The 17,638-nt window shown below is 43.8% G+C and overlaps 1 protein-coding gene across 1 annotated transcript; it reads left to right on the forward strand.

Moving 5' to 3' along the window:
* Positions 1-1,870: 1,870 nt before the first annotated feature.
* On the forward strand, positions 1,871-13,729 carry LOC140213419 (uncharacterized). Its single transcript, XM_072284636.1, has 5 exons — positions 1,871-2,975; positions 4,268-4,522; positions 7,384-7,644; positions 9,334-9,896; positions 13,709-13,729. Exons 1-5 carry the CDS (start codon positions 1,871-1,873, stop codon positions 13,727-13,729), a joined length of 2,205 nt encoding a protein of 734 aa, XP_072140737.1.
* Positions 13,730-17,638: the final 3,909 nt, after the last annotated feature.

The following is a 17,638-nucleotide window of genomic DNA, read 5'->3' on the forward strand; positions in this document are numbered from 1 at the left end:
AGTCACAAAAGTTGGCATCGAACAGGTTCATTGAAGAGCGCGCACAGAATCATTGCACATGCTCACTGGAATGGCCCACCATTTTCAGGCTGCATTATCTTCGGCATCGGTGGATATTCTTGGTGGGTCGATAGCTAGATAGCCTGAAATACTACTGTTCTGACGGGGCCAAGAATGCTGTTCGCATTAATATTCATAATTAATGTTCTCTGCGTCTGGGCTACTTGCTCACGACTTACCTTAATACGCATCAGCCCATCGGAAATATTGATTTCACGTGACCCTAAGGGTATACATTTTTCACAGGTATATATGCCGTCCTCGGCATGCGCACTTTTTATAAAAAAGTGAAGGGCACTTGAGTCGATTGAACAGCCAAAGCCCTGTAAATAATGTAATGCAGTGAATCAACGTTATCTATTGTATCGTCGCATTGAACTATTGACCGTGTAATTCGCGCGAGACGCAATTAAATCACACAGTACCTGCCGTTGTGGCGATAGCTGTGTATGTTTAGATGCAGGCTATTGTTGTATGAAGCTATAGTTGAGGCTGAAAGGGTCCGCCCGGCCACATCAGATAGAAAATGTGTATCGCACATAGCCGACTGTACTGTGACTTTTCCTCTGCTCATAAGCTGGGATATGTGTCGGTGAAATGTGTGTGTGGGGAAGATACACCCAACGTAGGAAAGTATATAATAATCGTATCGACGTCGTGCGTGAAGAAGTAAGCGCGCACAACGTATCCAAACTCTCAGCGGTAAAAGATACGCCAAACATAACAGCTAGCAGTCCCAAATCTTCAATGCGTACAGCTTCACAAATAACCAAGCACATTTACAAAACTCCTAGTAAAGTTAGTTCGTGATGTCAGTCGGAAAACGCGACTGCCAAATTCAGAATAACTTTCATGCACTACAAAATCTTGCACTATTTATCGTAACAAAATATTGACAAATGTCCTTAAGAATATTTTTTGGTCTATATAATGCAGGTATTTGTGTCAGGAATGTATCAACGTTTTGGAACATATATATATATATATATATATATATATATATATATATATATATATATATATATATATATGTGTGTGTGTGTGTGTGTGTGTGTGTGTGTGTGTGTGTGTGTGTGTGTGTGTGTGTGTGTGTGTGTGTGTGTGTGTGTGTGTGTGTGCAGGCTCAGCGAAAGACTCGAAACGAATGCAAAGGTGCAGACGCGGTGTAGGCGTTGTGCTGTCTGACGAATGTGCACGGTGTGCGTAAGTTTGAGAGGTCCTGAACTGGAGGTATGATCGGTTTCTGGGGCGTAAATGCACACCACAGTTGCGCAGACACATCAGACGCGCGTAAGCGGGGTTTTAACGGTGCTCGATCGTGCTCGTCTGCTGCGCCGCTGCTTCGCACCTGCACCAAGTCGGCACCGACCGTGGAGCGGGTGCAGCAAAATCACGAACCAGCCCTGCACCTTTCCTGCACTTTTTCAAACGAACGTCGTGGTTCTGCGGGCGTCATTGCTGCACCGCTGAAACGAATGGCAGGGTGCAGCACCTCGCGAACTGGTTCAAGTGGTGACGGCGCTGGCATCGAGGCACCCTACTGACGGCGAATCGAACGTACCAATCGGGGCCACGTGACTACATTCCGAACAGTGAATCTTGGCGGTGAGTGCACGCGTATCCTGACAGTTGCTTTGTTCTGCTGTTCTGCGGTTGTGTACGCTTTCCTTTGCTTAGCTTTTTCTTACTCCGTACCGTGGTCTCTTCGCGCCTATCAATGGAGCCTCCCGCTCGGAAGAGGAAAATGTACCTCCACGATGGCCAACCTTTTCACGTTCCCTCATCGACACGCCGCTATAGGTTGCGTCACATGTCACAGCCGGTTGCACAAGGGCATGCTTCGAACATTGCCGAGCCTGATCTGTCCTGCTCGTTTGACGACTGTCCGCTACTTTCAGACGATGAAATCGGCGCATCGTCAGCTGGCCGTCAGACTGACAATGCATGCCCGGCCCCAGACGAAGGCAACGAAAGCGGGCAATCCGACCCAGTACCGCCGATAGACGTTGCCCAAGCGCTCGCAACGGCTCTGCGCGAGTATGGCACGGGCACCCTTCCTGGATCCACAACAACAAAAGCTGCTGTAGTCGTAATGATTCTAGCTTTTGTTGTTGCGCATGGGCTGCCTTGGGACACCGTGGACGGGTTGTTGCGTCTCATCGAAGCATTGTTTGGATTTCAAGGTGACATGCTGCCTCGAAGCAAGTATCTACTCAGGAAGTTGTGGAATCCAACGATGCATACGGCCGTGAATCGCCATTACTACTGCAACATTTGCGGACGTCAACTAGAGCAGCTAAGTTCAGAGACAATGCGCTGTCAAGCATGCCAAGCAGATATGAAAGTCTCGCTATTGAATAACGCAGGTTGCTTTTTCAGCATCTTGAACATCAAGCAGCAAATTGGTCAGTCAATAGCAAAGTTTAAGGACTTTCTGTTCGCCCAAATGGAAAAAATAGAGCAAGGATTGCAATGCGATTCAGTGAGTGACATCACCAGTGGTGCCTTTTACAAGAGTCTTAGACAGAGTGGCAAGATATCCCACAAGGACTTGACGCTCACATTCAGCACTGACGGAAGCCCTGTTTATAAATCGTCGAAAGCGTCTGTGTGGCCCATCCAGTTCACTATAAATGAACTTCCGCCAGGTGTGCGCCGCCAAAGCCCTGTTCTGGCTGGATTGTGGTTTGGCCACAAACATCCAGACATGATGGTGTTTATGGAAAAATTTGTGGAGGCATTGCAGGCTGTTGGAACTGTTGTGTGGCAGCATGGAACAGAAACGGTTAGATCTAAAGTTCATTCCATCTGCTGTTCAGTTGATGCACCAGCCCGTGCAGCAGTGACAAACCAGACACAGTTCAATGGAAGGTTCGGCTGCTGCTGGTGCCTGACCTGTGCAGAACAAATCGAAGGTATGGAGTTTTTCACATTGCTTATGAATTATTAGCTCTCTCTGATTCCGATGTGCCCGCTAGTTGAGTGACCATACGCCATTTTGTCATAAGGATGTGTTGGAAAATGTCTTGGCACGATAACTAGTCTTACACTCAAACATTGCAGATCAAAGTTGTTTTCACGTTGGCTTCTATAATGTTTTACTTTGTGTGATGATACCTTCTAAGCATACTTGCGACTTCCTTGCATTGGGTTTTCTTCTTAAGCTAGTTTATGGAATGCGTAAGTTCTGTCCATGTTTTGACAGTGCGGTGCATGCTCTGCATTATGTTGTGTTTTACAGCATCCATAGAGGAGTGGTGTGTAAGTTCTCTCTGCTCCGGCGTTCACCTATTTGAAGTGCAACTGCTATGCAACAACTTTATAGTGGGGGGACACAGTGCTGCATTGTCGATTTGCACTGTGGGCAATAGCTTGTAACAAAAGGTATTACAGTACAGAGGCAGTAGCATTTAGTGTATTGATTAAACTGATCTATTCGGGCTTACTTTATAGGTACTGATGGGCTAGTTGGGTACCCATGATTTTGGTGAAGCAGTGCACTTGGAAAAAAAGGACTGCTCCTGGACATTTGGACATACATCAGTGCATGTGTATGTCTTCATAATTCATTTTCATGTGAACTTGTGTTTTTTCCCAAGTGCGCTGATTCACCAAAGTCATGTCAAGTGGGCTGTATATAGGTCAGTGGCATGTTTGCACCGAGGCCTTTTGGTGACTTAAAGCCTGCTAATATCTTTTTGTTCAGGCTGTTCTTGGTGCAGTGCAACGTGATGAACTAGAAATCTACTGAAGCAAGGTGTGAGGCTGGGCTAGTTGTTAATCCATGATGTGCCCGGCGCGACAGCATACAAAGGACGGAAAGGCACGATGGAGACAAGTACACGATGAACAAATTGGCTGGCACTTTCCTGCAAGCATTCTATATTTATGCAGATTCTTGCTTGAATAAAAAGAACATATGCTTCACATTTCTGTGCACATATTTGTTGAAAGTACTGAATTGCTTGCAGTTGACAACATAGCTTTCATGTCACTACCTGTTACTGTTTAACTTGTGAAGGGCCATGAGATGCATAAGGTGCTGCATCGCATTAATGTAAATGTCAGGCAACCTACTACGTTGCACCCTACAAAGCACCAATATGTCACTGTGAGCACACTTGTAATAAACATTGTGGGATTTCCCATAAATATTTGTATTTTTAGGTGTATGTAAAAAAATTTATGGGCATTTCCTTCATTGCAGGTACTCCTCGTTACATCCAAACGGACTTTGCACTGAGAACAGAAGAAGGGGTCCTGAGAGACATGAAGCTTGCCCTTGAGCTGAATACGCCAGTGAATGGCATCAAGGGTCCATCGCCCCTGATAAACTTTAATTTGTTCAATCCAGTGTTGAGCCAGGCAGTTGACTACATGCACTGTGTGCTGCTTGGAGTGACAAGGCAGCTTACCGAGTTTTGGCTGGACAGTGCAAACTCCCAGGAGCCGTTCTACATCGGTATGTACCTGTGCTCACTTGTTAAAGTGGAGTAATTGAATTCTATATTTTGTTCAGATAAGTCAATTTTGAAGGGAAATAACAATTCGCTCTTGCAGTGCATGTGACAAGAGTATGCCTGATAACATCCATGATTTAGCTGGTACTGATGTTACACACATACAAACATTTCTTTTTTTTTAGAAATATTACATATCCTGCGCACAAGTCGGAATACTTATGTAATGCAATGCGCTTGCCATGCTCTAAATTGCAGAAAAAGAAAAAAAGAAGGGGGCAATCAACCATTCCTGTATACTGGGAAGTGCCGAGCATTGTAAAAAATATCCCACTAAAACTTGCAATTGGTCCACTGTGGATACCTGCCTGGAAATAGCACTGAAAAGGAAATGTTTACAGACTACAGTAGGAATGCCTTTGTGTAAGAAGTACACGTAACCGAAATTGACAGATTTAGCCGAGCTGGGTTGAACTAGTTATAAAACAGCTGATTGCTGAGTTGTCGGCTAGTTATTTCAACAGAAAAGACACAATCCAATATTTTTGTTAGTACTTTTTTAATTTCACGTGATATTCTGTGACTTGCATGTTCTAAGACCTATGGTAAGCATGTGGCTTAAAGAAACTTGAACACGTCATTGCAGTATTACCAGCGTCTGCATGTTCATCATCATTAACGTCTCCGTTTGTGTCGTTTAGTATAATGCTTGCATTCTTCCAGTTTTCTGGGACCCTTGCAGTCGATAGTCACCTCGTATAAAGAGCCGCCAGTTTTCCAAGCGTTATGTCTCCTCCTTCTTTGATTAAATCGACTGTTATTCCATCTTCTCCTGCTGCGCTCTCTGGCTTGTTTCACGTCTTGTAAGGCCCTTCTCAGCTCATCGCGAGTTATAGGAGTTTCTGTATTCTGTTCTTTACTGTTTTGAATGGAGTTCTCCCGAGTCCTCTGGGCACTGTACGGGTCAGTACAGAATTCTTCCACTGCCTTTACTATACCTTCAAGATTGCTGATGGTATTACCCTGCTCATCTTTTAGTGCATACATCTTGGTTTGTCCTATGCCAAGTTTCCTTCTCACTGATTTCAGGCTGTGTCCGTTTTTTACGGCTTCTTCAGTCTTTCTCATGTTATAGTTAAGACTATCACTTATTTTCGCCTTGATCAGCTTTTACAGTTCCGCGAATTCTACCTTATCTCTTGAATTCGACACTTTCATTCTTTGTCGTTTCTTTATTAGGTCCTTTGTTACTTGGGAGAGCTTGCCTACTGGTTTCCTTGGTGCCTTGCCTCCCACTTCAATTGCCGCCTCTGAATCCAGCCCAATTACGGTTTCATTCATTACCTCTATGTCAGCGTCTCTCTGTTCTAAGGCTGCATATTTGTTTGCAAGTACCAGCCTGAATTTGTCTGCTTTTACCCTTACTGCCTCTAGGTTGACCTGTTTCTTCTTGACCAATTTTGCTCTTTCTCTCTTCAAATTGAGGTGAATCCTAGCCCTTTCTAACCTATGGCCACAGCACTTTATTGTACCTATCACTTCTACATCCTGCACTATGCTGGGATCGGCAGACAGTATGAAATCAATCTCACTTCTTGTTTCACTATTACGGCTTTACCAGGTTCACTTTTTATTGCTACGCTTCCTGAAAAAGGTGTTCATTATTCGAAGCTTATTCCTTTCTGTGAATTCTGCCAGCATCTGTCCTCTAGCGTTCCTAGAACCGATGCCACAGTTTCCAATTGCCTGTTCCCCAGCCTGCTTTTTCCCCATTTTTGCATTGAAGTTGCCCATTACTGCAGTATACCGAGTTTGCACTTTTCTCATCGCTAATTCATCTTCTTAAAACCGATCTACTTCATCATCATTGTGACTGGATGTTGGAGCATAGGCTTGTACTGCAACCCTCTCATTAATGCTGTAGAATTCATCAATGTTGCCCGCCATGACCTTATGGATTAGGAATCCTACCCCGTATTGCTTCTTATCTGGGAGACCTCTAAGCAGAGGACATGGCCGTTATTCAGCAACGTATAAGCGTCACCAGTTCTAGTCCCACTAAGGCCGATGATATCCCAAACAATATGTGACAGTTCCTCAAAGAGTCCTACTAAGCTAGCCTCACTAGACAGAGTCCGGCTGTGAAAGGTTGACAGGGTCATTTTCCATTGGCGGCCTGTCCAGACCCAGAGATGCTTAGCAACCTCTGCTGCGTTGACCACCGCATTGGTCAGGTGCTCCGTAGCTGCTGGGGACTGAGGCCCATGGGTTATTTGTAGGAATCATAAAGGAGGGGGTGGCCAAATACTGTACCAGAGAGGCCAATTCCTGTTCTGGTGAGGCAGTGTCTTTGTCTAAGCTGAGTGTGCCTTCCTAATTTAGTTGTCCCTGGATTAGCATAGTCCCACTCGCTCTCTGCATCTTTTGCCCGTGTTAGGCATCACTGCAAGCCTCTGGATGTCATATAACTGTAAAGGCAATGTGCTTCTCTGTGCATTAAGAAAATTGATGATAGTATAGGTTTCATATCACAGCAGCCAACATTGGCTATAATGCACCAAGCACTAATAAATGTCGTTTTAGTAATGCCTAATGCTTGGATTGCTATAAATATTTGTGGCCTTGCCACAGCTACCATACTATGCGGAGTCTGTAGTTTTTTTATGTGTTTGTGTCCACATGGCATTGCGTGAAAACGAGGCTATTACTAAGACATGGTTAACATCTAGTCTTGGTACTTGAGAAACTGGGCATATGATTGCACTATTCCCAACCATTGCAAGTATTGTAACAGGTGAGGAAAACATCCTCTTCATGGCATAGATGGAATTTGTGGTAATAACTACGGCTTATTTTTTTGCAGGTGCTCCTTCAACTATAGCCAAGCTGGATAAACGTCTCCTGAGTATTTGCCCACCCCACTGCTTCACACGGCTGCCACGGTCCTTGGCAGACAGGTGCTTCTGGAAGGCGAGCGAGTGGAAGAACTGGCTGCTCTACTACTCTCTGCCAACAGTACTTGGAGTGCTGCCGCCGCGGTTCTGGAGGCACATGTCAATGCTGGCCGAAGCCATTTTCACTCTGCTCAAGAGTGAAATTTCACCAACTGATCTTCAATGTGCAGGTAAATTGTTTACTTGCATTTAGACTATATTGCTTCTATATTTAAGAGTATTTACCACTCAGCCTGTTATTACCATTCTCCTGCTGCCAGTGTTCCCTTGTCATAGTCGTTAGCTGGTCCTTCATCAAACCTGCAGCCCCCAGCGACAGCTGTTAAGTGCATTTGCTCTAAACGTGTGTGCAAGAGTAAAAGCTTTTAATCTCGGCAAAAAAATACTGCATGGCCATTTGGTCACAAGTCTGCTTCAGACCAAAGTTAGGGATGTCATTATTAGAAATAGGTAAACGAAAATTGAAATTTTCGAGAGCATTGTTTAGGGTAATCTTATGATGCGAATGTTATGTTAGTATACACATTACATACTTACTGTACACAAACTGAAAAGCCAAAGAGCAACAATGTGCACACCTTTGGTTAGAGCAGAGGCGCAGAGACTACTCTGTCCCCTACACAACCTTTTGCGCATCATCAAAGCATCACATAGTACGTGCCTTAGCCAATCAATTCTGTGGAAGCTTGCTAGGTGGTCATTTTCCATCTTGGCTAACCACTATACTTGCAGGCTGAAGTAATCAGCAAGCCCAAAGCGACACTGATTATGGCAAAGGCTTGGATTTGTCAATGAATTCAACCTTGCTCTGCAATATAGCCTTCTGATTCACTCAAATAGCAGAGTGAAAGGCCCTAAAAGTGTCTGTCCCTGGATGGAATCTTGTAAAACAAATGCATCCTCTAGTGCAAAGCTTTTCTCCTGACACTACTTTTTTTTCATGACTTATACAGCACGCTATATACCACTGTGGCAGGTGCATTTCTGATCGTCCATTCACTCTGCATATTCCCCTCAATGTCCCTGTACCCAGCAGTGCACCCAGTGAAAAAGTGCTCCCGCAGCCTCGTTTGCACGATTTTCTGGCAGCTGTGTTTTGTCTGGTATTTGAGGTCGCAGAGATGTGGGAGCATTGTGCACACACTCTAACTTCTATAGCAGGGTAAACAAGAGTCAGAAAAGACTTATATCTGGTCCTGCACTACGATAGGTTGCATTTTATGTGCTCTGAACTGCATTTGTTTTGTTCCACTGCTGCACTTCTGAAGCTGTGCTACACCAACTATCCTAATTTTGTGCACTGCTGGTTTCTTCTGGTAGCCATAGCTTCTGAAATTTATGAAGCCTTTAATTAGACTGTCTGAGTCATTACAATTTCACTCTCATTGACAACCATGGCAACATTGTTTTCTTTTCTGTTTTTTTTGCTGTGAATGCTAAAACAAAATGGAATGCAGGAAGATAAAACACTCAATCTGTGCACATTTCATAGGTATGCTTGATTGTGGCGTGAAATACATTTCATGAAAAGGGAGAGAAAGGACAATAGTGAAGCGGCCAACAGGGGTGGACGTTTTCTCAAGTGGAGTATTGGACTGCAGTTATCATGTGACTATTGTAGATACATCCCCAGACACTATAATAGATGCTCAAGCTATGTCAGAGTGTATTTGTTCTGTGTCCCCCATTATGTAAAGTTTTACTCTTGATACATGGGGATGCTCTAATTTAAACCTTGTTAGAGACGCACGTTAAGTGGATGAAAGTATTGGAGATGTGATAATTTACACGTGCATTGACAAGCTTACTCAAAGCTTTCTTTCAACAATACTCTTACATGAAACAATTATTTTTTCTAGGTCACCTGCTTGAATCATTTATGTGCAGAGCTGCAAACCTCTACGGGACTCGCTTCATGACTTTTAACGTCCACCAGCTTCGCCATCTGACGTCAAGCGTGGAGCATCTGGGTCCCCTTTGGGCAAACTCAGCGTTTCCCTTCGAAGCAGGGAATGGGAAGCTCACAAAGATGGTAAAGGCAGCAAAAGGAGCTCCGACACAAATACTGGAGAGAGTCACTCTGGAAGGAGAGCTGGAGCTTGCGCTGCATTTGCTTTCTCTTCCGCATGATGTGGTGAGGTTTTGCGAAAGACTGCTTGGCAATGTTCCTATTAAGAAAGTGACTCGAATTGATAATGTATGCTTATTTGGAGCACCAGTTACAGCTATGTTGTCCGAGCGGGAACTGCAATCTGTGCAAAATTTCTTGGACACAACATGTGCTGTAATTGAGGAATATTCAAGAATGAGCTTTGAAGGCACAATTATACACAGCCAGCAGTATAGAAAAGCAAAGAAAAGTGACTGTTCTGTCGTTGCAAGCCATGATGGGAAATTTTTTATAGTTTCCCATACATTGCATGTAATTGACGGCATTTCTGGCGTGGTTCTCTTGCTTTGTCAGAAACTGGGAATTGGTGAAAATGCTGATTGTTTTCCTCCTCACATCCAAGAGTGTTTTTTGTCGCCTGTTGACACTTGTGTTGTTTTAAAGCCTGCTTCTGTTGCAATGCCGGCTTTGTTTATAGACTTCGAGGCTGAAAGCAAGCAGTATGTATGTGCATTGCCCAACATTGTAGAACGGGATTGAACTGAAGTACAAAAACAAAAGTCTCTGCGTCACTGTATTTACGGAAATCTAACTAGCACGTTTTTTCTGAGAAACTGCGTTCAAAAATAACCTGAACTTATATAAAACAAAAGCTGTGTGTATGGCCACCAGCGTTTGTGGCATTGTGGAAAGCTCGGTATCTGCAAGAACGCTCGCTGCCGCATACTTTGACAAGTCAGATGCAGAGTTGCATATAATCTGAATTAACTTCTGGGGTGTTACGTGCCAAAACTATGATCTCAATATGAGGTGCGCTGTAGTGACGGACTCTGGATTAATTTTTACCACTCGGGTATATTCAACGTGCCCCGAATATGCGGCACATGGGCGTGTTTGCATTCCACCCTATCAAAATGTGGCTGCTGCGACCTCGTGCTTAGCAGCACAGCACCACAGTCCTTGAAAGTCAGTATTCTCTCTAAAAGTGATTGCTTGAGATTACCACCCCTGTGTGCTTGGTATCTGTGGCCAATAAAGGCCAAACTTCAATGACAATGCAGCACTTTCATTACGAAAGCTCATATATAAAAAAAAAAATTCCCTTTGGTGAAGGTAACTTCTACATGTCTCGTATTCTGATCCTGAACGTTTAGGGCATGCTATATTTTTTTATTATAAATCTGGCGAGTTGCATTCATATGTAATTTTATTTTGTTACTTTAATCTCGTGAAAATTGAGTGGGTTAGAATCCCATAAGTACAGTGTCAGTATGGGTCTGCGTTTTCGAAGTTTATCTTGGAACAAATTCACATCTTTTGTTTATTCCACAATGAAGTTATAGTTGCTCATTCTGGCATGCACTATTTATTTGACTGAATGAACATACTCTGATGGGAGCCATGGCGTACGTAGCACCGATGTCTTCCACTGACTTTTTTCTCTGCCTACACTGGCTGGCCTTGTTTGTTTAATTTAATCTTTTTTCTACATTCCATGGGTGTACCACTAAGTTGCCTGTCAATATGGTGATCTACTGTGGTAGTTGAGATGGTGACACGCATTACTCACTGCTTTCCAGGTCCACTTGCATAAACAGTAGGACATATTTTAGTTCGGTGTCTGACGAAGGTGCTGGTGAAAGTGACTCGCAGGCTTTTGCAGAAAGACTATTACACAAGTGTACCCTCATAGTGTGACTTGTCTTCCCTCGTGTGAAGCTGAGAATTTTGTCGTAAGTAGAGCCTGCTGGACGATATCAATGAGCATAGCTGGATACATTAGAGTTGGTACACATAGAGTGCCAAGGCAATGGATGTGTAGCTACGCGGCGTCATACAATCGTTGCAGACCACGTGTGTCATTGTATGACTTCTCATTCTAACGATGTCAAAGTGCCGTCAGTGGTCCTGAATAATCTTTGCTCAATCTCCAAATCTTTCCTTCAACAGTGAGGTGGCATGCACACAGCATGTTTCAAGTGCGTGCAAACAAGAGACTGCTGCTGCGACATCACCAGCCAGAAAACACTTTAGGTAGTCAAATTTGGCGGAACATGTCAAATCAATTGAGGTGAATAGTTGGGTCAAATTGTTCTCAGAAGCCTGTCCACTCATTGATGTCCCCTTGAATATGGACATATGTAGAGGTAGCAATCGAGGTCCTACGTATCTGGCTGTTGTCTCGTTTCTAGGCAATATGACTGCCTTGTGCGCTTGAAGTTTGTGATTGTATGCTTTGTGCTCATTTTATATAGGTGATTTGGCAATGACAATTTGGCAACCAGCCAATCAGTGTGCAATTGAGGGTGACACTACAGTTGAACCCACTTATAAAGATATCGGTTAGGACAACAAAAAGCTGCTACACTGTCAACTTTTGTATGTTTTGTATGGGGAAATAACCTGCTTTCTACAGTGGCCCCATACCGCATTATCGGTTATAACGATGAATTCTGGCTGCTGAATGTCCGTGCTGAAAGGTAATGGAATCTGACATCCTTGAAAAGAAAAAAAGTGAAATGCTAGCCGCTGCATGCTTGCCCGCCACTGCAACTGCCGCCGCGCGCTTCTCTCCATGAGAGATTCACACCAGCCTCGCGCATCTCTCCCGTCGCCCTTCCACCCCTCCGAACAAGAATGGGCTGCGGCCATAGCTCTGTGCCTCGCCACTCCAAAACGCAAATGGACCACGCCAACTGCACTGCCGGCACTGCTCCCAGATTGCTCGCTGGGCCATCTCTATGGCTGGGTCCTCACTGTTGGTTCTTTATTCTATGGTCCTCATTCTGCCCAGTTCTGCTAATGGATTAAGTCACTCGTACTTGTCTCTGTTTGTTGCATCGAAGCCATTCCTGGCCATGTTGTTTCTCAGCCTTGTATGAGTTGCTGCCGAAATGGAAGATGGATGATCTGCCTGCTGATCATCAGCAATGCACTACGTTGCTGGTGAAAAGAAGGCACACTGCTATAGATTTGGAAACCAAATGCTTCCAACTGATGAGGCGATCGTCATGAACGTGCAACGGATAGCGACAGTGACGGCCACGACAGCAGCGCTGACACTGTAGGGCAGGCTGCTTCAAATCGTCTTCACCCAGTCCATCGTGGCGCTGTTCATCGAACTTTTCTGGTGAACGTGCGCAACAACATTCCTGGGGAACTTTTATTTGGCCAGTAGTGTGTTGTGTCCGTCCATCAACAAAACAGCACAGCATTGCTCTTTTTCACTTCTTCCCATAACCTGCTGTCCTAAGCTTGATCTCTTTCACTCTTCGTTTACTGTGTATATGCCATGGGCATGTCGAAGAACACCGGTGTCTGGTCAGTGTTTGCAATCTGCTCCAGTTGATAGCTCTTTTGCCGCCATTTTTCAATGACGTAGTACTGGAATGCCATGAGCTTTTCCTCAGAATTCGCTGGCTAGTTTCTGGCACACGAAAGCCAGTTGTCTGAGGCTGAAGCCGAAACATTTCATGAAACGCGTTACCCAGCCTTTGCTGCGCTTGAAATTGGTTTGTGTGATACCCCTAGCATTGGTGACCTCCCTTGCCTTTGCCTGTATAATCCCCATCGTTATGTGCATTCCTGCTTCTCTCTGTTCCCTAATGAATACGCCGTATCTTCCACCTCATGGTGTTGACTCCTCTGTGGTCCGGTGAAACCCATGCGGGCTGCACTGCAGTTGGAAAGCTTGTTCCATTTCCGCCACCGTAGCATGTTCTTTTCGTCCATGCCGAACTCGTGCTGTACTTGGAGGTTGGAGGTTTTCTCCATGTGTAAAACGACCTTTTGCCATTAGCCTGTAGTGTAGTGGCACCACTTGGTCAGTGCCACCACAGTGGCTGGCACGAGGCTACAGCGCAACACTTGAAAAAAATTTGGACAACCTGCTCTGAACGATCGCTTCCAGAAAACACTATGGCGCACGCATATGTTGCTACAAGTCTGTGACGGTGAGGTGGCGATAGGTATGTGGCAGTTGCGGCCAAACCACCGACTCAAATCTAAGCCGACCCCTTGCTTCCGTACTTCATTCTCTTTTTAGAAGTATCGACCAATAATTATGGTATTACAAACACTGCACATATGTTAGTACACTTGTTTTTCCTGTCCCATATTTGTAGCACATTGTGTTGGAAACATGAACCAACTAGCCAATTTAAATATTTAACTTTTATGTTACCTGCATTTATAGGTCTCAGTATCTGTACATGAGAATGTTAAATTTACATGTACAGTGAAACCTTGTTAAATCGTAGTTGGCCGGAGCTTGGAAAAAGTATGTATTAAACGGTAGTACTGCTAAACTGAAATAGTGTGAGATTGCTCACTTACCTGTCAAAAACGGAACTCAGAGAGAGTGCAATAAAAGGGCAAAAAGCATGCAGTATTATCCATTTTGCACGACAAAAGTCTGTTATATTCGTTTGATGCCGCGGCAGCCTAGCAGCGACGACAGCAGCATCAAACTCCTTTAAGCTCGGCAAACACTCGCATGAGGCTGACGTAATGCGCATCTTCTGCCACTGTCGGGCCTGAATCGCCCGTGCTTTCGTTTTCTGTGTCGTCCTCATCACTGTCGTTAGGGGACACTTCAGCAATAACAGAGGCAACGATGGTGAAAAGACAAACCTCAAAAAGTTTAACCTCGTAGCCAACGTCTTTTCGCGGTCCCAGCAGCACTGCCGAGCATCTTCTCCTTCGCATTCCAAATGCCACATACCATATTGAACGGTAGATCCTTCTCGCGTGCCAGCGCCAACTTCGTGCCACGTTCGGTAGCACAAAGAATTTCCAATTTTTCATTTATGCTGAGCATCTGGTTTTTGTCCAAACTTTGGCATGACGCAAGTCCTAGCTTGCACGATGCCACAGCACTATCTGGCTCGGCACCGAAATAATGTTGATGTTAGTGTGGCTTCACCCTTCCAAGCGGCTTCTGCGTTCGTGCTTCGAGGCCGTTCTGATCTCAGGCTCATTCTGCCTGGCCGACCTACCGCCGTGATTGTGCTAGGAAAAGTGCAAACACTATGTGTTAACCAATACGTACGCAATAAACTGGAACGGTTTATGCGAATACAAAACAGATTATGTTGAATAGCCGCTGAGTTGGGGACTTCACTTTACTACGTTTAAAATGAAACTGCTGTTTAAGCAGGTACAGTTTAGCGATGTCTTACTGTATTCTTGTACAGTAAGTCACTGCAACATAGTGTTTGTAGTATTAATTAATTCATCAATAGTTAGCCTTTTTGTATCTTGTTTCGTAATCCACATTGTGAAAACTTATTGCTGTTTCTGACGATGAACCGTCACACTTATAAGCCATTATATTTGGAGAAATACTTTGATGGCCGATAATTAAATCCTCTTCCCGGAAGAGGTGCACCAGTATAGTTCTGTTGCGTATGGAAATCTGAAATCACAGGTACTGCCTGCACTAGTTTGAAGGAATTCAGACTATAAGGTACATGTTGTCCACTGATAAGCATGTAGTACTGTAAATTCTTAATAACACTGCACTGAGCTTATGTATGTAAGCTATGCATTAGGAGACATGTAATGCGTTTAGTTGAACTAGTGCAGGGGTGTTTTTGCTGTAGAATATATCGGCCAGGTCGGTAGGTAATATTCTACATATTGGAACCCAGATCATGGCAGTGAATCACAATTTTTCAGGTATTATGACAATAACAAGATTGAGCATGTGCTGTTGAAGCAAAATTCTAGGGACCATGGGAATGATGGCCAAACTGCACGGCTGAGCTCTACAGTGGTGGCGTACCTTTGTCTGAAACTTCTGTACTGTCCAAGTGCATCATTTTTACGCAAAGCTTTCTTTGGCTTTTGCAAGGGATGTTTGCTCAGTCGGTTTCTTACTGAGTATACTTGGCAAGTTTCTTGCTGAGTAAACTAGCCAATGCTTGATGCATTCTTAGTAAACTGGGCTGGTCCCGGAGATGATGCGGTCTGAACTAGGCCAATTCTGGAAACTCTAATGTGTTGTTGCTTGAGTCACATAGAGTTTCCACAGTCGTGTGGGCATTTTTGGTGGCAGAGCAATTTTAATGTTGAGCATATAAAGAAAACCTGCATTGTGGGAATTTGTGGCATTTGCACCTGTGTCATGGGACTGAAGCACATTTTTAAAACTTGTGCTATGCTGAAAACATAGTACATAACGCAGTTACCCGCGCATTAGCACTAAGTCAATTGGCTCAAGTTTTCTGTGATGAGAGAATGCGAACAGTTCCTTATATGTACAGTGTCATACCTGGTGGTAATACATCATACTACATGCTAAATGGTAAAAGTGTTAACTTGCAACTACAAATTTGCATGTTACACGTTGGCTGCCACCAACAAAGAAATGCGACCCCACAGTAAAGGTTGGGTGGAATATGCACTTAGCTTTCTTTCTTGGGAAGCATAGGCAATGCCAAACAATGTTTGAAAACTTTGGTTGAAGAGCACAGCCAAAGAGTAGACAATGTATCGACCTATCCAGCTTTCCCCAGTTCACATGTGTGCGTGTTTGCAGTTTGTGTACAATACCATATGTCCTGGTGTAAAATACCATATGTCCTGGAGCATGCACTAAACAGAACGCAAAGCTGCTGGGGACATGATACAGAAAAGAAATAATGAAAACCACATACGATTATATGAAAAAGAAAAAGGTAAAACCCATGATGGGGATTCAGGAATTGCCATTCTTCAATATCAATGAGTGTACATAGAGCGCAGCGGTGCTGTTTGACCACCACTTCAATGGTTCATATAATTTTGCTCTCAATCCATGCACACAACTGCTTATTTGTGCTCAAGTATTAATGTGGAATAATCTGTGGTTTTCACTAGTCTTTTTAACGCCACTTGATTGGGTCGCAGGTTGCTATGAACAGTTTTTATATCCAGCACAAACCTTAATTGTTCTCAATGAAGTGATTGAATGTAACCATTCTGTTTTTACATATAAATGCATTGTATAATACAGCTTGTTAAATGACATATATGTAATGCAAATGCCTTGTTGTAAAAGAAGTAGTGTGTACTCCAGCTGCCCACTCATTTTTCCTGGCACCTCATGGACAAAAGGTTAACAAAAGGTCCAATATGCTGCAGGACAGCACCTTTTGTTAACCTTTTGTCCATGAGGTACTTCATGTTGCTTCAAAGAAAGTGTCATCTACAGAGAACCTGACACAGTGCATGTGCTGTCTGAAGCGGGACAGATACAAAGTTGAAGGAACGTGAAACAGAGTGACCTTTTCTCTGAAAAGCACAATTTCTTATGCTTATTGTTTGTTTATTAGGCGAGCTCTTACAAACTGGCTCACATGCACCAATACTCATTCCCGTGAACTTGCACTGTACTGATTGTTTATCACCATAAGGATTATGAAACTTCTTTGTTGTTTCAAGATTTTTCAGAACTATTTCGCTAATCCCAAGGTACAATATGTGTTCTCACTCACAACCAATTCTGTCCATTCTATTGCAGGCATTGATGCAAGGAATGACTGCCAAAGTCATTTTTCACACTGTTTATAATTGCTGTACACTGGGCATGTGCACTTCCATCATTAAACACTACAGCGATATTGTACAACGCATTAAGTCCATGAATATCCCTGACTGACATCTCTGATGCAAGCAATATTATTAGGATGTGACAAAGTGCATGCGTCTTCTGTCATTGATCAAACTGCCTGCAATAAACTCCTTTGCCAACTCGTCCTTGTTTGAAGTGTTTCCAATGTGCTATAATCACATTGCCAGATTCTTTTATTGTGTGCACAAACATGTAGCATTTTATTATGAAACTTTGATGGTACCCGACTCCTATATTGCATTAAAATCTGAGGCAGATCTACTCTGAACAAGGGATTCATTCTCTGATGATAGCTTTTGACAATATCATTGTGCTATATGCAGTGCTTATTGGTTGGTTGAGGAATGCGTTATGCAAACGCAGTAGTATCGCCATAAGCGTTCATCCGAGACTATGTCCCCAAGTGAAAATCATTGCATCAAAAGTACCGACACCTGCT

The sequence above is a fragment of the Dermacentor andersoni genome, chromosome 10 (genome assembly GCF_023375885.2).
Source record: "Dermacentor andersoni chromosome 10, qqDerAnde1_hic_scaffold, whole genome shotgun sequence".
NCBI lineage: Eukaryota > Metazoa > Arthropoda > Arachnida > Ixodida > Ixodidae > Dermacentor > Dermacentor andersoni.